At 39.5% G+C, this 21,679-nt stretch overlaps 1 protein-coding gene and 1 long non-coding RNA gene across 2 annotated transcripts in view; both read left to right on the top strand.

Annotated features, from left to right (window-relative positions):
- The window catches only part of LOC140359612 (NALCN channel auxiliary factor 1), an 85,910-nt gene extending 68,416 nt beyond the window's left edge, over positions 1–17,494 (top strand). The window contains exons 2-3 of the mRNA XM_072444637.1: positions 14,394–14,565; positions 16,716–17,494. Coding sequence (XP_072300738.1) covers positions 14,394–14,565; positions 16,716–17,017 — 474 coding nt within the window. The 3' untranslated portion in view covers positions 17,018–17,494. The remainder of the gene's footprint in view (positions 1–14,393; positions 14,566–16,715) is intronic.
- Positions 17,495–19,348: 1,854 nt separating this feature from the next.
- On the top strand, positions 19,349–20,356 carry LOC140359172 (uncharacterized). Its single transcript, XR_011926835.1, has 2 exons — positions 19,349–20,010; positions 20,084–20,356. It is a non-coding gene; the product is annotated as an uncharacterized lncRNA (long non-coding RNA).
- The last annotated feature ends 1,323 nt before the right edge of the window (positions 20,357–21,679 follow it).

The following is a 21,679-nucleotide window of genomic DNA, read 5'->3' as shown; positions in this document are numbered from 1 at the left end:
TGCGAGCCAGGCCCAATCTGAGAAATGTGATTCATATTCCCTGTGAAAAGATAAAGCCCAGTCCCACTGAAACTAGTCTGAAACTTGCTGTGCTAAATGTCAGATCCTTATGTAACAAATCTCTCTTAATTAATAATTGTATTTCTTCTTATAATCTTGATTTTATGTTTTTAACTGAAACATGGCTTGACAAAAACACAGGAAATGTAGTTCTGATAGAATCTGCTCCACCCAACTTTAAGTTTGAATCTGAAACACGAGAAAACAAAAAAGGGGGTGGAGTCTGTGCTGTCTTTAGAGATGAAATAATTACCCGCAGGTTGTCTTTTGGGGTGTTTTCATCATTTGAGTATGTATCCTTTCAAATGGAGCTAAAACGGTCTCCATCCATTCTCTTCATTGTTTTATACAAGCCTCCCCAGCACTGCCAACGTTTTATTGATGATTTTACTGAGACGCTTTCAGTCATATGCACAGACTTTGATGGTTTGGTCATTACAGGTGATTTCAATGTGCATGTTGATAATATTTGTGACAGAAACGCTAAAGAGCTTGATGCTGTCCTTGAAACCTTCAGTCTTACTCAGCATGTGAGAGGTCCCACCCACAGCAAAGGACACACTCTAGATCTCATAATTACAAAGGGGGTGAATATTTCAAATGTTAATGTGATCGATGTTGCTCTGTCTGATCATTTCTGTGTCTTCTTTGACCTGTCTGTTTCTCCCAAACCTCCGGTTGGTCCTGCAGTTGTTCAGAGGAGACACATAAGTGATGGCACAGGTGCACTGTTTATGGAAATGATAAACTTTGAAAATGTCTCATGTTCTAATGTAAATGATTTGTTGAACTCTGTTACATCTAGTGTTTTGAATGTTCTGGACACCATCGGCCCTATGAAGGCTAAAATGGTTAAAAATAAGCAGAAGGCGCCGTGGAGAAATGATGATTCGGTCAGGGCACAGAAAAGGGAGTGCCCCAGGGCCGAACGGAAATGGCGCAAGTCAAAGCTCCAGGTTCAAAAAGAGATTTACAAAGAAAAGCTGAACATGTACAACCTAATCTTATGTAGAACTAGGGAAAGATATTTTTCTGAAATAATTGGAAGCTGCAGTAACAACTCGCGTGTCCTGTTTGCCACAGTAAACAGATTAACAAACCCTCCAGCTCAGCTGCCGATAGAACTCATTTCCACATCCAAGTGTAATGAGTTTGCATTATTCTTTAATGACAAAGTTCAGGGCATTAAAAATGCTATAAATCCCACAATGCAAAAAATTACCCTAAAACCACCAAGACACTTAGAGCTAACTCACTTTGCACCAGTAACTGACAAAACTGTCCATGAGATCATCACCAGTCTGAGTTCATCTACATGCTGCCTTGATGTGTTACCCACCAGATTTCTAAAGTCTGTGCTGAACAGTTTGTTAGCACCATTCACTCACATAGTTAACATGTCGCTTCAATCTGGAACATTCCCAATGTCTTTGAAAACTGCGGTCATAAAGCCTCTCCTAAAGAAGAGCAGTCTTGATGCCGCAGTACTGAGTCATTACCGGCCCATCTCTAATCTGCCATTTTGGGGCAAAGTCCTTGAAAAGGTTGTTTACCAACAGCTCACAGATTTCCTCTTAATAAACAACTCATTTGATGTTTTTCAGTCAGGTTTTAGACCTCATCACAGCACTGAGACTGCTCTTGTCAAGGTGACAAATGACATCCGCCTGAACACTGACACGGGCAAAGCCTCAGTCTTAATTCTGTTAGATCTGAGTGCTGCTTTTGACACTGTCGATCATGGGATCCTCTTACAGAGACTAGAGGACTGGGTGGGCATCACTGGCACTGCCCTAAACTGGTTAAGGTCCTATCTGGAAGACAGGAAGTACTTTGTTGAAATTGGTAGCTGTGTCTCAGACCACATGACCCTGACCTGTGGAGTGCCCCAAGGGTCAGTCCTGGGTCCCCTTCTGTTCAACCTCTACATGCTGCCGTTAGGTCAGTTGATACGCAGTGAAAATGTGTCCTATCACAATTATGCAGACGACACTCAGATCTATGTTTCACTATCGGCAGGTGACTATGGACCAGTAGATTCACTCTGTCACTGCATCCAACAGATCAGTTTGTGGATGCAAAACAACTTTCTCCAGCTGAACTCAGACAAGACTGAAATAATCGTTTTTGGCCCACAGAAACAAAGAGAAAGTGTTAGCGGTCACCTCCAGAGTCTCGCTCTAAAACCTACAAACCAAGTTAGAAATCTGGGGGTAATAATGGACTCAGACTTGAACTTTGATAGCCACGTCAAATCAATAACATCAGCAGCTTTTTACCATCTAAAAAACATTGCCAAAATCAAAAATATAGTGTCAAAACCAGATTTAGAGAGACTTATCCATGCGTTTGTCTCCAGTAGATTAGACTACTGTAACGGCCTGCTCACTGGCCTCTCCAAACAAGTTGTAAAACAGCTGCAGTACATCCAGAACGCTGCTGCTCGGGTCCTGACTAGAACCAGGAAGTATGATCACATTAGTCCTGTTCTTAGGTCTCTGCACCGGCTCCTGTGGCTCAGAGAAGAGACTTTAAAGCAGCTCTGCTTGTGTACAAGTCTCTCCATGGCCTAGCACCAAAGTACATCTTGGATATGTTAGTGCCATATGAACCATCTCGGACTCTGAGGACCTCAGGGACCGGCCTCCTGCTGGTGCCCAGAGTCAGGACTAAACATGGGGAATCTGCGTTTCAGTTTTATGCAGCTAAAACCTGGAACAGTCTTCCTGAAGATGTGAGACAGGCTTCTACTCTGACAATGTTCAAATCTAAGCTAAAAACAGTTTTGTTTAGCTGCGCATATGACTGAAACAATTTTTTCTTTGCACTCTTCTCTTTTGTTTGTGATTTTATTAGTTTAGAAAATCAGTTGGATTGATAATTTTTAATTTTGTTAATTTTATTGTATTTCTGTTTCTGTAATTTCTTTGTGATTTGAATGCATTTTTCCTGCTGTGTGAAGCACTTTGAATTGCCTTGTGTATGAAATGTGCTCTACAAATAAACTTGCCTTGCCTTGCCTTGCCTAGAGTCGCATGTGCTCAGCAAAATTCCAACTCAATCCTTTATAGATTTGGCCCCTGGTCTGGACACTGTATTCTCACAAATCAAGATCAAACTATTTTATTCATTTATTTATTTGACAGGGACAATGCAGTTGTACATAGTTACAGACAGAGCATACAGCGTGTATAGCTGATCCTTGTTCTCACCTCCTTGGTTGGGCTTTTATTGATGGCTGAGACGTACATCAATACAAATCTTTCTTCCCTGTGACAATCTGCAATCTGCAAACACACACTCACTTTTCCCCACCCACTCCTTCTATTGGTCATCCTCTGTAAGGCTCTGAGTGAGTGATTTTTCAGAAGAAGCAGCTGACTTTATTTACTTCTTAAAGTAATATAGTAACAGTAATACAAATAGTACATGAATTGTGATCAAATCAAAATCTTGATCTGCTTTGTTTTTCCATTCTACTAATGTTATAATTGAAAAAAGTTCAGCAAGTTTTCATCTTTTTATTTTATTGTAGAAACTCTAATCAAATATACTTAGAATAGAAAGGCTTGAACGATGCTATTGATGTTGTTGTGATTTATTGATGTTCATTTTATTACTGGAAATGATGTAAATGCTGATTAGGAGTATTTTTCATTTAATGAACGCTTCAAATAGACCAAATGAGAGCATACATTTGCCTCAAGATTTTTAAATGTCCAATAATATAATTTATATTCAACACAATTGTTAAAAACATCAGCAGCTGTTCTTGTTTTGAATATAGCGCATGACACGACTACTTGAGACTGCATATCAGTAGAACCGTGTAAAATAAATCATCCCACGTTGGATAAGTTAAGCTTTGCATTGCAGGTTTTCATACAGGTTAAATTAGTATTACCTTACATGGTGGAGAGTGGTCGATATGATCAGCCCGAACTATGACGAACAAGTTCTTAATCCTCAAGAAAAACTTTCCAAACTCATTACTGGACTTTTCTGAACATCTTTATCTAAATCCCACATCTACTTGGGTTGCTCTGCTCTCAAACCCACAGTATACTGTAGCATACTTGCCAAATGCATGTTCGTGAACAGCATTTGTGTTTTGGAGCCAGCCTTATTCATTTCTGGCACTCCCCTTTATAGCTCCATTTATCATTCCTGAATGTTAGAGCTTGGTTAATTTCCTTCTATTAGTCTAAATGTGCTCTGACAAATAGGGTGATTGATGTCGCCTTCTGAGACACCAGCCGTCCTGAAGCAGAAAAGTGATGAGAGCTGTTCTTGTATGTTTCACAGAAAGGCTACTGTTGTATCATATACGTTTGCTCACAGGGATTGGCGGGTCACTGCCCCGAGTGCTAAAATAAAACATGTTTAACAATTCCACTCAAGAATATGGAGCTACAACATTATCTAAATTCAGTTCAAGTAAAAGTCTTAATATATCTCCAAAGGGGCAATTCAAAGGGCACATAGAGCAATTGCAGAATGCATAAAACTTACTCAAAAATATATGGCTCAAAAAGTAAATGTAATGGTTCCCCATTTAAATAGACCCTTTACATTTTAAATGCATGTCTGTAAAGAAGCTGTATCCCAGCAGAAGCACCAATGAGCTTATGCAGAGCATCTTCTAAAGAGGTCTTCCCAAGTTTGCCTGGTGCACCTTTTGGACACAGTGATAACAGGCCAGTGGCAACAAGCTATTAATGCTCCTAAGATCTGCTGACATGGCAAGTCCACGGCAACCCCAATGTGCTTTTTACGCATGCAGCATCTGTGTGTTTGGGAGGCCAGGGGACAGAAGGAGAACAGGTTAGAGAAATAGCACGGTGAGGCTAGAAGCGGCACACTGCTTGTGTGAAGGTTAGTTTATGTATGTGTTATGTCTCTGCCCACAACCTTGCACCATACTTTCCTTTCAGGCCATTTGCATCATTGCATCAGCTCTGCCGAGTGTCAAGGAGAGCTACGGGCGATGACAGTAAGAGGGATTTGGCCTTGACACTCTAAACTGTAGTGGTGATTTGAATATGTCCAAGATGAGTTTAGAGCAAAGAGTGATGAGGAGAGTTTGTTTGTTTGTGATGCTCCTGGCACATCTAGTCAGTGTTATGGTTTATTCATTTTATTTCTCATATTATATAGTAACGTTATCTGATCTGTGTTTGTATGATAAACCTACAAATCTGCCACATCAATGATATGAAAGTCATAAAGATTTGATCACACGTTGAATCATCTGTTTCAGTTGTTAAACATTCGCAATGCTACGATATTATTTAAGATGCATATGTTAAATTAATTAAATATACAGTAATCTAATAAGACTTAATGCAATTGGTGAACTTTAAAATCAAATGGTATAATGTAAGTAATTATTCAGGATTACTTAAAAGGCTTGATATTGACATAGATATTATAGATTTTCCTGTGGTTACATATGATTTACTTGTCAACGTGTCAATAGTTATGTGTAGCCGAACATGGCATATAGATGTCTCCTGTTTCCTTATCTGAGTTAGCTTTGCCAAAGTCTGCTGCTGTCAATCATATGCAAGCATAAACAGACGTGATTAACACAGCATTCAATCAAAGAGGCGAGTCTTGTAGTGGAGACATACTCACTGATTCTAATTGCTCTCACACATTGAGCTTGAGAAGGAGAGAGACTCCAGATCCACATTTTAAATTATTTCTGCACTTTAGGGACATTTAATGCATCTTCATAACACAAGGCTTGTCCTAAAATAGTGAGGACAGTTATTTCTATTGAGTGTGGGCAATATGATATGCAAATGACCTGTAAGTCGAATTCTCATACGGTGAACACCACTTTTGTAGTAGTTCTACTCGTTACACATGGAGTCAGTATCTGAGTCTCAATAAAAGCATATCTGTGTTGCCCAATTATTATGAATAAATACTTGATGATTTTGCTGCATGTGATTATGTCAGATGCCCTTCCTTACACAGTTAAGCCAAGAACACGAATCCAAACACTATCTGCTGTTTGACATTGGTAGTTTGAAGAATGAGGACACAGCAGTGGAATTCATTTGTGGGTTGCTCCATGCGTGTGCAGGGGAACATGTCCTGCCACAGCTAACAGCAGGCCCAATGACTGCACTGGGTGTTGATTCATCACTTGCACTTGCAGTAGGCCCATCTTGCCGATAATTATCTTTTGTCAAAGTAATTATCAGTGTAAGTGTCAGCATGACAGAGCCTGTGAATTACATCCACATAACCTTGATTAATCAACACAATGGCTTTTGCGGCAAATGTTTGGTGCGTATGGATGCTCTGTCTCCAGAAATGTCTGCCTTGCTTTCTGATCCGTCTTCATTTCTTAACTACACTCCCCATTTTTTACCCATCCTGAGGTCCTTTTGTCCCTTTGCAGTCTCCTCTAGATGGAAAACAAAGCCGTCTGCCTGGAAACATCATCTGCTACAGCTGGGCCCTGCATGTAAACTGATCAGGAGCATGATTACTATTAATAGTGTGAGCAGCGCACAGGGACAGAAGCACAAATCCATCTTTAGCATCAAAGCGTTCTACTTATTCTTATACCGTTATCTTTTTTATTGATGCACTTTTCCTAAAGCAGTTATTTATAAGTCCATACCATCTTGTAAACGCCCATTCTCGTTTTATCTCAGAATCTAAACAGGGTTGGTTAATACTTGGATGGGAGACCGCTGATACAGGTGCCACAGTGAGACCTGTGTGAGAATCTTGGATGTTTGCAGGATGTGCCCCAACTGCTCCAACTGCGCCTGCACAGAGGAAATTATGCAGGTTTCAACAAACAGACTTTAAAACTATCTTCTGGAAACAATCCTTTATAGCTAAGCTGTAGTTAGAAATATAGACAATCATTAAAAAACATTGTATGCTAATCATTACGTGCAATGAATTGATGGGTCAAGTGAGCCTACTTTGTCCATCCAGCATCATTCAATGGTATGGGAGTTCAGCTCAGTAGGCTGGGTGTTTGCCCTTTACATTGGAGACTGGGCTTTGTAAATCACATTTGCTAAGTTAGGGTTTTTTTGTTGGGGGGTTCTCACTTCTGTGTACACATGTTATCCACAAAATATTGATGACCACTCTGCGTCTGCCATCCATAAAAGTCCATACAAATATTGTTATTGTTACAATAATAATAATCATTATTATTATTATTATTATTATTATTATTATTATTATTATTATTATTATTATTATTATTATTAATATTAAGTTAAGTTTATTATTTCAATCTATAGCTTTAGATAAACTATGCTTATGATAATTGTGATATCACAGCTGCAAAAGAGACAGTGTAATCTCCAATTAGAATAAAGTGATGTTGCTTTTGTGATGAACTCATGTTTTGTGCGATACTTGAACCTCAACGAGACATTTACAGGCACATTTTAGCAGATTTCTGATGCTTTTAGAAAATATTTTCTGAATAAAAACAGACATCTCAATGTCTCAGTGTTTACGCAAGTGTAATCTCAGGTCAATTGTCAATTTATTGTCAGTTCATTCGTAACTTCAACTTCAAATCCTTCAACTATTTGAACTAGATGAATGAGTGGAAAATGTATTTGTGAAATACATTATATAGCAGTATTTGAACAAAGTTTATTCAAACTTCTATGGTGTCACTTTTGTGTGACATTCTACTTTGAGACCCTCACTATGAGTCTTATGAACCTACAACCTCACACGTCCTGAGCTCCTGCACACTCCGACTGTGTGGGACAATTTTCTATTCATAATTTACCTTCTGTCATGACTGTCTTAGGTTCATTAATTTTTCACTTCATCCAGTGCTTTTTGTCCTACGGATCATCAGCTCTCTATTACAGCTTTTGACACACACATTACACACCTGAGTCTGTGAGCTGGACTGTTATGAGGTCAGGCCTGTTTGTTTATTAGGAATTCAAAATGTTGAACGCAGTTGTTACAAGAATGAGAGGTTTAGCCACTTTTGATCATTGGTGCTTCAAGTGGCAATAGTTCCTACACATCTGATTTGTCATAGTTTTTTATGCCCAATAACATGCAGTGATGAGAGAAACTTCAGGTTAAAGTTAAGGTACTTTATTGTCCCGGTCTTCTGCATTTGACCCATCCTTCAATGCCACTGGGGCATCTCCTCAGGAGCAGTGGTCCCAGCCAGTCCCTCCTACATTTGTAAAATAGTCAAACGTGTTGGAAGACATCTCCTCCCAAATATTCCCATAACATTCAGTACAAAATATATAACTAGAGTTTAGTGCTTCGCTTGTTGACTCTTCAGACCAAAAACATAAGTACTATCAAAGCGTGTGTATCCGGTCAGGCAAATTGATGTTAGTTCTAGGCACCCGACTCTATGCCAAGGATAGAGAATGTTAGCATATTTTTGCATTGCCAACATCATACTAGAATAATGTCATGAATCTCTGCACAGGCCACTGATTTGTGCTTTACTCATCAAATCAAATCATCAAATCAATTTATTTTTGTAAGGCCCAAAATCACAACAACAGTTGCCTCTGAGGGCCACAGGCCTGATTACATACATCGACTTAGGGCCATGTTAAGCCACGAGGGCCTGTTTGTTTTGTTTTTTTTCACATGGGTATGTCAACACTGTTTTTTTCTCGATTATATTTATAGTGACCTCCGATTTTTGACCCTTCAACCGCATCTTGTAGTGGAACGCCCATGGGCGCTTGCTGCTTCCACTGCCTCTGCCTCCGCTTACTACTGCTCAAATTAGGATGCTAGTTACATGCTGGTGCTATCAACCGAACAGCCCGCTTGACCTTTTCCATACAATGTCACTCGCTGCTCGTTTGACGGACGGAAAGTTGAAGGATGTTGTGTTTATCTATAAAAAGTGATATTTCAACAGAAAATACTATACTATGATCTAAATCCCCATTTATTATGCTATTGGATTTATTCATTCATATGAGTCATCCAGTGTCACTAGCTACCGCTTCTGCAGCTAAACTGTAGTCGAAAGGTTAATCCGTCTGTTATAGAGAAAGCTTGCACGAAGGCAAAAGGAATAGGAACCATAAATAAAACAATGTCGCTATTTTTGGACAGCGGGAGAATTGGAAACAGAAAACACAAGAAGTGTAAAATTAAACAGCTCGGGACTGAATCTAAAGTATAAGTGGATTTATCTTACCAAGTATTTATCCAGGATTGCATAGCTCTTCCCCAACATAATAAACAGATCACTTTTTTATTCAGAAACATCAAACAAATGAGTGTTCTACTATTGTGACTGTTGTTAGATCTCTGACCAACTGACCATTGTCCAGAATGTCCAAGTCACAAGATGAATTAATAAGGATTCTTTACGATATGAAACACATTAAAAGGTTTTGTGGCTCACAACGTGGAGCATTTAACCCACAACCAAAAGAAAAGTCTGATTTTCTTTGTGCCTCCGGCTTTTGTAAATGATTCATATTTTGCACGTTGCTATCTCATATCAATAGCCCAGTTTCCCTCACTGTTTCAGCTGGAATGACTCAAACAAACAGCAGAACTGAGCTCGCAGAGAAAGCGGGTCCCTGCTCTGCGCCCGTGCATGCATTTACGTGTCCATTGGCTGCACTGTGGAGCGTGCTGTGATAAATGAATGCCTCGATAGCGCCTCGCTCAATCTATTTCAGCACTTTTCCCCGTGAACACAAGTCCAGATAAAACATTAAAGACAAGGCAATGACAATACAAGGGCCATCTGGGGCCACTTTAAACCAATACTGAAGGGCAGGGTGGGGCCTTTGTCAATTAAAACTGCATTGGACTAATTGTAATGAGATAATCTAATTCGGGGGGACAGCTGAGCCTCAACTGAAAAGCAACCAACTCGTGGATTATAGAAGAGGAGGGGAAATGTAAGCTTAGTCAATGTAAAAACAATCTGTAAAGAAGATAAGGCATCGACTTGGGCTGAGACAAGGACACGGGAGTTGCAGAGGAGAGAGATGGCCGACCTCTAGAGAGACAGTCAGGGAAGGAGTGATTTTTCTTTTCTTCGTTTACGCAAGAAAAGCCTCTGTTGTAAAGGAATATTGCAAGAGTGCACCGGCTGGACGGAAAGATGATGAATGTGTGTGTTAGGTCCACAGAGGAATCGAAAGAGCAGAGACCTCTCCTCGGGTTGCAGCAGAGGACTTTACGAACATAGAAAGAGCAAGAGGCTTCTGTGGACCCAAGAGAACACCTGCTTTGAGTCCACTTCTAACCACTATTAGAAGTTGGATGAATGTTTGACTCATAATGTAATGTCAATTATAGCCAAATTAACAATATTTTATTTGTGCACTGCAATATTGTTCGAAAACTGCTTCAATCTGGAAAGATTCAAACAGACAAAAACAAAAGCTAGTACACAGAATAGATTGTTGGTACTTAGACAGTAGTAGAAGAATATATATAACATATCAATGCAGAACACTGAAGGATTTCATGGATCAAGAGAAGTTATTTAGTGATTTAGTGATCATTATAATGTCAAAAGCTAATAAAAGAGGATTTTACATAATACATTGTAGTCAGTAAAACCATTGTAGGAGATTTCATTTTCCCTTCTCTTTATTGTTTTGGGTCACACAGAACAGTCTATACCCTGTGTTTTGAAATATGATGAAATGACATGTCTACTTTACTTTGTGTACCATACCGTGTCCTGACAAAGGGCTCAAACAGCACTCATGTTTAACATAGGCCAGCTACATGTTCCCAAACAAAGCACAGTGTATCATCTTACCAGTAAACAGAAGAGCTGAAGAAACAGCATGCCCATTACGTATGTGATCAACATCCAGTCGTAGTATGAAACCAAAAATATAAACCAAACTCAAACAAAATCTTCCTCCTCCTCAGTTCAGGTAAAAGCTTAATTCCCAGTGTGGAGCGTGTACAGTGTGTGTCCGTAAAGATATAGCCAGACAAGTCTGCTTAGCATTTGCCACAATCCTCCTCCTCTGCTCAGGTAAATGTGTGGTAAAAGTATAAACACGAGAAGCTGTGCAGTGCTGCCTTTGATATAAAGTGCTGTATATAAGGGGAAACAAATGTGAAACTTCAGTGCAACTCCAGACAAGTTCTTTTGTTTGTGCATTTGTTATAATTGAGCATAAAAGATTAATTAAAAATACAATACAAAATATTTAACATATTTATGTTTAATATTGGCCAATCAAACATAGTCACAGAAAAAAATGAACTGTTCAGATAATGGTATTAAAAAGCATGTATCGTTAAGGTACTGTTCTTTTTTATGTACCTATTCCTACAATTAAGGTTTTTTTTTATTTTTTTTTATTTTAAGACTTTGTGAAAACATATATTCGGAATTGAGTTGGAAACCTATGTTCATATAAACCCGCCACTGGTAGAATTTAGCAATAAAATGATTCTGTTAAAATGTTCAATGGTTGGTCTCATGATGTAAACAGCTCCATTGCTTTTTGTAGGTGGACTAACTCCATACAGTTAGATCATGTGACCAGATCATGTGACCAGATTTGTAACGCTGACATTCACACATGTGATGGGAGATTAGACAGAAGGTCATTGTGTGTGCTGCGTGTCCTCAGGAAGCGACCATATCTGGCATGAGAAATCAGATTATTAGCACACAGTGGTGGGTATAAGGGGACGTGCTACGTGCGCTGGTGCCTGGTGGTGCATGTGCAGTGAGCCGCCTAAGCCTTGTGTGAGCCTCGGAGGGTCTGACATGATGCTGCTGCTGCCAGTTCATTTCATTTACAGCAATATGTACTGAGTGCGTTATGAAATCATCAGCATGGCCGACGCGACTTGCTTTGTAATGTAGAGATTGTGTGGTAATATTTTATGAAAGGGTTATCTGACCCATATGCCACTACTGTCCTACTGTACATTTATATTATGAAAGTGCATGCAGGATTGAGCTTTGAACCAGGTTGTTATGTCGATCCTCCATCATGAACGCGAAGGTTTCAGCAGAACTGAACTGTTTACAAGGTCCTCTTGTTCTGAGCACTCAGAAAATAATACTCTTTTTTCCCAGATAATTAATTATGCAACAAATAAGAAACCCGGAGATTTCCTGCACATGGATATATTAGAAATAATGTTGGCTCTGTTGCTAAATTGCTGGGTTAAGGTACACTTTATCGTCCCTGTAGGGAAATTTGTCCTCTGCATTTGACCCATCTTTCAATGCCACTGGGGCATCATCTCAGGAGCAGTGGTCACTGTAGTTCAGTGTCCAGGGACTCATCTCCAGCTCTTCATGTTAGGCCTGGTCAGGTCATCAGTAGCTGGAGGATTTTATGATTTCAATAAAAGTCACTATAATGCATGTCCATTTTAAATACAACTTTTTACACTTCTTCTATCATTGATACTCCATTTACTATTTTGTTCAATATGTGCTTCTGTAAAACATGTAATATATTACATTTATTGAAAACAAATTAGTCTTTCATAAATCCATATTCATGTATTATCTCGATCACATTTACACATGACATTGCTGGATTTCAGGTGACACACCACAACTTTCTTTAGGCCTATAATTTTCAATTCAGGTTTTTGGAAGGATAAGAATAATAACTTTCAGATTTTTGATGGACATAATTACAGTAATAAGATTAATTCCATCAGATACAATACAGGTGTAACAGATCTTCAAAAATCTGAAAATCATGTTAAAATCAAACTCTATTAACCCAGCATGAGGCAGAGTATTGCTGAGTGCTACCTATAAACAGCCTCTTCAACAGTCTGTTTACTTCCTGGCACTGGCCTCGTACGTCTGCACATATAAGCTCCATGTGATGTTATCTGTAGTTAGGGCGCCGTGTTTGGGGCGCGATGATAAACTCACAGCAGGTGCTAGCTTGCTCGACAGTCCCTGGAGTGAAACGCAGGAAGTCCAAGCTAATTGCTGCAGGTGCTAATGCCAACCATGTGACCAGCCTATCAAATAAGAAGAGGAAATAATAAGGTGCTAAGTAGTCATATGTCTTCACTTGTGGACTTTGAGAGTTGAGAAAATGGGTGTGAGTTATTACAACACATGCACAAATTACATCCACATAGAGAGAACTATAGCTATAGAGAACCAAATCCACGTCTCCCATATACTGTTAGATAAGATAAGGTAAAATAATAGATTTACTGCTTGGTTTTTTGGCGTATCCTGAGCAATTTCTAGATTCTGGTGGGATAGAACAGAATATGTTGATTGTGTTTTTTTGTGTTAAAGCTGGGGTATCTAATATTCATACAGCAAAACCGGAAGTAGGTATTTAAATTAAAATGTCTAATTATTTCCTTGCTCTCTCAAATTCTTTGAAAATTGTGCTGACCGCCTCAAGCACAGCCAATCAGAGTGTTTTTTTCTAGCTTGATGTAACATAAAATGACATAAAATACTTAGATACAGGCAGTGTGCAGCAGTCTCATTTTGCCACATAGTACTGCTTTTATAAGATACTCTTCAGGGGAAAACAAAAACAATTGACTTACTTACAAAAATAAGGCGGGTACCGTTTTCATTTTCAGTATTGTCCTTGTACTAAAAAATCTATTTCAAATCCCAAATCCGAGAGTCGTTCAAATCCCACAGTTGTTGTCTTGAAGAGCGACAGTGAGAACAGATAAAACAATGTTCATAGGGACTTGTCCTTGTCCCAAGATCCTGTGTCCTTAGACGCTCCTTCTCGGCCAGGAAAAACTGCCAAACCTCTGTCAAAGTAGAACCCTGGAGGAGTTCATCGAGTACACCATTGTCAGATAGGTCCAGTACGGATGCAAAAATACTTGCATGCGTTTCTACTGTGAGCAGGGTAGCCGCTCCACAGATCTGACCTGTAACATGGTCTGTTGGTGTCATTTACTTGTCTCCATGGAGATAGATACAGTTAGTCCTGTACTAAATGTAACTTAACGTAGAATTTAACAGAAAAAGCAATAACATATCTATGGGGACGATCAGGCTGCTGACCCTCCTCCCGTACATAGAGCATTAACGTTATGCATGTCCTGGGAATCAAACTCAATTAACACAATTAGTTAGATTAGAAAGTATTGGTTTAGTTTACTATAAAAATCTCTTACTGTATAAGTATAATTCCATAACAACTCTTATAAATAAGATGTATGTATTTACCGACTTCAGCCTTGCATTAATTAAAGCATGGAAATGAGAGTCAGGCCACAGTAAATCAATACCTTTAGAGGTCATAACTGTTAACTGTGTGTGTGTGTGTGTGTGACCCTTTTTAACCCATCAATACCCCCCCTCCTCTCTCCTGCAGATTGTGTACAAGCCGTGGCTGTGCTCTCAGTACTTCCAGACCAACCAGTACCACTGCTCCAATCGGATCCCCTGTAACCAGTACTGCTTCGAGGTGCAGCAGCGGTGCCCTTTCATCCTGCCTGACAATGACGATCTCATCCACGGAGGCAGCCCCAGTTTTGTATGCACAGGTAATGAAGAATAAGGCCATGGGTCCCGGATTATTAGGACTGTTTTCTGACAGACTTGCCTTTTATGTTGAAAAGTAGGATTCTTAACCTGAAAGATATTTTGTTGTTTGCACTAGGTATGGGACAAAATTAATGATTTTTCTTGATTATCATGTCCAAAATAATTGTGGATGAGATAAGTGAAAGTGCAAGCATCAATGATCTAGAACAGGGCTATTCAGCTTCATTTTCCCAAGGCCTCTGGGCCGGAGGTGCACAACACAATCCATTACTGTAACTACACTTTGGGTCACACAAAAAAATCCCTAATTGTTTTCACTGAATTGAGTTAATACAATAACTATGGATGGATTCAATATTTGTGAGAAATAACACAACACGCTTTACAAACATTGCTTTATCACCCAGGGATGAACCAGAATCAGGACTAGATTAATACCAACCAGCTCTGAACCAGGACTAAAGAAGAATTAAACCAGGACCAAACCAGGTCTAAACTTGTACTAACCCAGAATTAAACCTGTAAACAAGATTTAAATATATGTATATATATTTATTTGGAACATGGGTTGTGGGCTGGATTAAATCGCTTGGAGGGCCTAATTTAGCCCACAGGCATTTTGTTGAATTGCCCTGGTCTAGAAGAAACATCATAAATAAGTAGGTTTTTATCATATTTTTGTCTCCCCTTTTTATCATGATAAACAATACAATTGTCCATTGTCCCATCTCTAGTTTGTGGGGAACATTATACACATGTATATATATATGTTACTTTGTGACCGTGCAGATTGGGATTGATTCTACAGCTTCATCAGACACAAGGAGTAAATGGGCAGCACTGTGTCTCCCTTTGAGGGACAGAAAACACCAACACAGTGACACTTGTGACTTTAGTTACATGATGTTCTGTCTCAGCAAGCGACCTGCGGAAATACAACTGTTTACTGTTGATCTACTGTAAGAATGACGTAGAGCTCCACTGGACATGTAACACATGAAATGACAGAGTAAAATGAAATACTATGCACATTATATAATAGGAATAATGCTTGGTGTGAGAAAGTGAGCGAGTGAGCAGCATCAAGTCTTTGATGTTCTATTGTAAGAGAAGGCTGCTCTCTGGTGGACACAATGAGTATTGACCTGTTTTTTTGCTTTCTTTTTAAAATACATATTTTTTAAATTCTTACTGTTAAGCTACAATATTCATCATCACAGAAGAATCTAAAAACCAACAATACATTATCCAAGACACAAATTATTAGCCATACTGCAAAGTATTAGACGTTATGTCAATTGATTTAGTTTTAGTCTGTATAAATGTCAACACTTTTATGATACAACATATTTACTTTTGCAACAGGACATTCTCCTGCCGTAATGGACTCCAGTGATTCCAATGACACAAATCCATGAATGATTGAATGAGTTACTAAAACACAAAAAGACGTCTTCTGTGTAAGCCAATTTTATTTAAGATTCTTTGCTCAAAATATGAAATATAATAAACAAAATAAACCTTGGACTCCTTGAATATCCTCCTCCTCTCTCACCCTGACTGCACCAACATCCCGACTCAAAACTTTTGGCGACAGAGCATTCTCCCGAACAGCACCCCGACTCTGGAACTCCCTCCCCCAACCTGTCCGCCACTCTCCCTCACTCACAACATTCAAATCCCGCCTAAAAACATACCTCTTCACCCAAGCCTATGACCTCCCCTACCCCTAGCCTCCTCTACCCCATTGCCTACACTTCTACCCCCTGTTATATCCCCATCTTTTTCTCTCTACTTCTTCTGTCTTGTTCATTTTATCTGTATATTAATGTGTTCTGTACGTGTTGTCCCCCCTGTCTGTAAATACCCCCCCCCCTTTTTTATATATGTTCAGCGTCTTTGGGTCACTGAAAAGCGCTATATAAATAAAAGTTATTATTATTATTATTATTATTATTATTATTATTAATATTAATAATTGTTAAATATCTTGTCAACATATTAAGTCAAATAAATAGCAATCAAATAAGATTTCCCTTCCAGAGCCTGCAGTGTTGTGCAACCTTTGCCTTTTGTGCTGCTTCTTGCTGTGCACTATGATTATGTAATTCTGTTCATTTGTGTGCTCCCTCTCCACGCTCCACCTCAGGGCTGCTGGAGGACCATCCATCAGGTGTGGACCCGCACTCGTACTGCTGCGATGTACGGTGGGACTTGAGAGTGGACAACCGCTCTCTGGGGAGCCTGAAAAGGACTCACCCTCCATGCCAGCATCGAACCTCTCTTAGCTCAGCGGCGGCCTGCAGACTGTGTAACAGCCGCCTGAAACTTTACCTGCTGGTCCTTGTCCTCCTACACACTGTTGCCAGCCTCACTGCATCCCACAATGCAACAGGACTGGGCCTCCCCACTATTACGCCTCTGGAGGAGAGCCCTGCCAATGAGGAGTGATGGAGCTGCCAGGGGGCGGGTGAGGGGATTCCCTCACCATGGCAACCGCTGTGGAAAAGTACAGCCAGGGTTGTGCGGGTGGCCCACGCTGTGCTCTCATGGACATTCTGCAACATTTTCTGACAAAGAGAAAATGTAGGGAGCAATGAGACGAAAGACACACCAATCAATCAAAAGGAATAAGTAAAGAAACAGACATAGTGAGGGATGGGAACAGTCCCCATGGCGACAAGGGAGGGCCAAGGGAAGGCCAGCTTTCCCATGGCTGGATTTCTCTCACTGCGCTTTTTTACACTGTGTTACAATTATCATTTTCTGTTGCACTGGCTGACTTTGGAATAACACAATCATATTCTCTTTTTAATGTTACTGTTTGTGCTTGTTTCTGGACGGCTCTCACAGCACACGCTCATCTAATCACTCAACAAGGTCGTTATCATTTGAAATGAAAACCTGCACTGCAGCTTTGTGTCTATCTTTATTTTGTTTTTAATAACTACCCCTATATTCTTAATAGTGCGTGGTGGTTGACCATCTTCCTGTTCTGCCAAACGCTCAGCTCTGCAACCTCCAATCATTATCACCAAATAAACCTACTGTATGTCTTTCTAGTACCCAAAACAAGTAAATTAACAGTTCTGTAACTACACCACCTGTAGCATGCATGTAGCACACCAGGACAGTGTCTAAAATTTCCTAGAACATTAGTGGTTTATGTAGCTTTTATAGACTATTGTTAACCTTTGAGACACAGGGGGTGTTTTTCACTGCTGATTACGCTGTGCTACTAATTACCAAGCAAACATAATCTAGGCTAACTATTATTTGGAAAACATGATCATGCATAAAACAATTTCACCGATTTCACCAGAGCTGAATCCATCATTTCCTCAAATTCTCCCAAACCAGTAGCATGCCCATTGTTCTGCACTCCTCATTAAGTAAAGGGCTTATTAAGATCTCTGTATACAGCAAACACATGTCCACTACACCACACTCCCACACATCCATACACGATATATAAGTCTGTGTTTTCAGAGGTCATTTACAAGTGTTCGCGTGTGAAGAGCAACACCAGAATCAAGCACAAAGCTGAGGTCTCATTGTGTAGTGTACTATGGCATAACCTGATCATCTTCGTCAGTCAATTGGAATATATTTTCTCAATATTGGCCAGCTGGTGAACAGAAAGAACTAGGTTTGACTTTTAAGGGCTGACTTCTTAGTTATTTTCTCCTTCGATGAACAAGGCTGGAAGATCAGGTAGAAACCACTGCTGTGTTCAATTTGCTTGCGTTTTCTTTTCATTCCAAAAGTATGACAGTGACTGACATGAAATGAGATGTCCAATCTATCAAACACCTGATGTCAACATTTAAAACCGCAGCTGATATGAGGATTCATTGCATCTTTATAGAAAATAGATCTGCTTTTATTTATTGCTGTTTGAGCCCCGCCCACTTCCTCATCCTCACTTGCATGACACGCACCTTCTTCCTCACACCCCAGGCCCTTATGGAAGGACTGTATTCACGACAAATGCTGCTATACTATTGGCAACCAGTAGATGGAGATATTATATTTTGTACTGCACTACTACACATTGACAGTGGATTAAGAGAAAATGTGCTTATGGGTGGACCTGCAATCAGTGTGCATAAATAAACTATGACTGACTGCCTTTTGAAGCTTGTTTGGGCCGGTGCAAGAGAGCATCATCATGTGTTCTAGACCCACAGGCACCGAACGCTCTGTTGTGACTCAGTTTAGGGACAGGGATATGATTAAAGGGCATTTGACAGGTTCTTGTGTTATATATTTATTACATTGTTTGATGGGATAGTCCCTGTGGTAAATATTTATCATGGTTTATATCAGTTTGTGAAGACATGTTGTTAAATAAAAGCTGAAAATGACAGGAAGTGGAGCTGTTGTCACCAACTGGCACCTTTTCATGACATTTTAACACAATATTATATCATTTAACAAAATAAAGGCGTTATTAAGTATTAGTGTTTGTCAAATTATAACTATTGTGTAATTTATATGGATTTTGGATTGTTGGTGACCAGGAAGTATAAACTTGACTGTCAAACTGGGGGAAAATAGGCAAAATGTTTAGTAAAATCTGAAATATAATCATGGTTTTAGTGAAGTGTGTAGTCTAACCTGTCATTTGCACTTCAAGGTAGAACTATCCATGAAGATTCTCCAAAGTAGTCCATTTCTTTTAACACACAGGAAGCAGTGAGGACGGGGACACAGACTCCTCTACCAACGACTCACTAAATTTATAACAACACCTCATATTAGTTCCAACCACCCAAATTTAGCACTCTTTCTTGTCAGATGTGCAATGTCAGCAAACCCCCACCTCACCGATGTCATGCAAACCCCAAAAACACATGCCATTGTTGTTCCTGGCAACAGAAGTGTGTCCTCATCTCACCTCTGTGCACCGTGCCACATCACGAATAAGCTGCTGGACATGAACCCTACATGTCTGTCATGTTCCCTGCTCCGTTTGGTTGCTAACACTATTTTAGCCAGTTTTACAATGGGTGTGGTTGCTAAAAGACATTGTATGCTAGTCTAGATCTTGGACAGTGATCTTTACAGTGTAATAGTGGTATAGTGACATTCCATGCACACACAAACCCATGAATTGTCCTGCATTTGTTAGACCCCCCTGCCACAACATGTCTCGGACGTCCCCTCTCAGCCTTCTCACCACTTCTCAGTTCTCTCTCCTGTGGATCTATGCAGAAGCCCGTCCCTTCTTTTTGGTTGTAAATATGTTCCCTCGTATGCCAAACAATGTCCGTCTTTCTGCGTCCGAGTTCTCATGTATTTATTTAACCTTTCATTGTTTGCGTCCAAATTTTGATCAATGTTAAAAGAGACTGTGGTGAGGTTTTAACCAATAGACTTGTAACTCAGATCCACAGCCTTATTGTGGAGGGTTGTGTGTGCGTGCGTGCGTGCGTGCATGCGTGCGTGTGTGTGTGTGTGTGTGTGTGCGTGCGTGCGTGTGTGTGTGTGTGCGTGCGTGTGTGTGTGTGCGAGAAAAGAAAACGATTATTTAAATGAAAAAAGGTTTAAAGGCATATAGAAGTATCATTGCGATTATGATTATTATGATTACTATTATACAACCAGTATATTGTAATATGATAGATGCTTTAGTTCGAGTAACTTCTTTAATTTTTTTACAAATGACTTTGATGAAATGATTTATAAAACGGTGTTGCGAGTCATGATCTTTTTGAGAAGTATAAAGATTACAGCTACAATGATTACAATTGTGTTCTGATGAAAATAAATACAGACCTATATAAACTGTGTGTTTGTAATATGTTTTTATTGCAATAATGGGGGGAAAAGATCCTTCAAATGCAATTACTATTTGGCATAACATAATGTGTGTGTCAGAATAATGTGCTGTACAACAGAGGAGGAAGAAGTACTGTGTTACTGAAGTAAAAGTACAGGTACAGGAGCAAGCACAGTATAGCACAAAGAAGTAAGTTTAAGTAACTTTAAAAACATGTACTTTTAGAGTAAAAAGTAAAAGCATTTCACATAGATTTTTAACTGTTGAAGAGTTAAATGTGGTGATTTAATAAAGAATTGTGTGGATTTTCATTAAACAAATTATTTTAGTTTAAGTAATATTTGTAAATGCTCAACTCAAAATAGCAGGATGTCGCCATGGAGATGCTGAACATAAACCCTCAGAAAAGAACTTTTCGGTCCAGTTAAAGATGTAATGGAGTAGAAAGTCCAGATATTTGCTCTTAAATGAAAGAAAGTAAAAGTAAAAAGTACCCACTGTACAGATTCCTAAAATTAAATTAGTACAGAACTTTTGTACTTCATTAATTTACAAGGTAGCTTACTTTAACAAAAAACATTATGCACCTAACAAATACTTGCTACAGCTTCAGGGAGTCAGACAAGGAACAAAAATAAGTTATTTTATCCTGTAACAGCAATACAAGGGACCCCAAATATATTCAGATGGTTTCAGCACAACTAAAGTGTGGGGAAAAAACATTATCTGGATATAAAACAGGCTCCTCAAATCAAACGGCCTTAATAAAATGGTTGTCAGTCAAAAATTGATGTATTTATTTATAGATACACACATAAGTACTACTTTTTATTAATTAATATACTAGTATGCGTATATTTTATGAGTATGTCTATGAAAAAATACATAATCTAATGCAGTAGCTCTTTTGCACCAGAAGATGGCGCCCTTGTCACATTAGGAGCTAAAAATAAATGACAAAATGCATCCAGATCCTGCCCAACCACAGAGCTCATAAATGAACATCTCCACCAACTTCATGCTCCGACCCGACTCTTCACTGTGGAAACAGGATTAAGGAAATGCACACAACAGATTTCTCACACAGTCTCAGCTGGACAGAAGCAGTGGAGAGTGCACAAGCAGTGGACAGTGCAGAAGCAGAGGACAGTGCACAAGCAGTGGACAGTGCAGAAGCAGAGGACAGTGCAGAAGTAGAGGACAGTGCAGAAGCAGAGGACAGTGCAGAAGTAGAGGACAGTGCAGAAGCAGTGGACAGTGCAGAAGCAGAGGACAGTGCACAAGCAGTGGACAGTGCAGAAGCAGAGGACAGTGCAGAAGTAGAGGAC

The sequence above is a fragment of the Eucyclogobius newberryi genome, unplaced genomic scaffold, assembly GCF_026437365.1.
Source record: "Eucyclogobius newberryi isolate DKJ021-1_F unplaced genomic scaffold, fEucNew1.0.hap1 SCAF_14, whole genome shotgun sequence".
Classification (NCBI taxonomy): Eukaryota; Metazoa; Chordata; class Actinopteri; order Gobiiformes; family Gobiidae; genus Eucyclogobius; species Eucyclogobius newberryi.
Note: the sequence above shows the minus strand (reverse complement) of the source record. Positions and strands in the feature narration are given on the sequence as shown.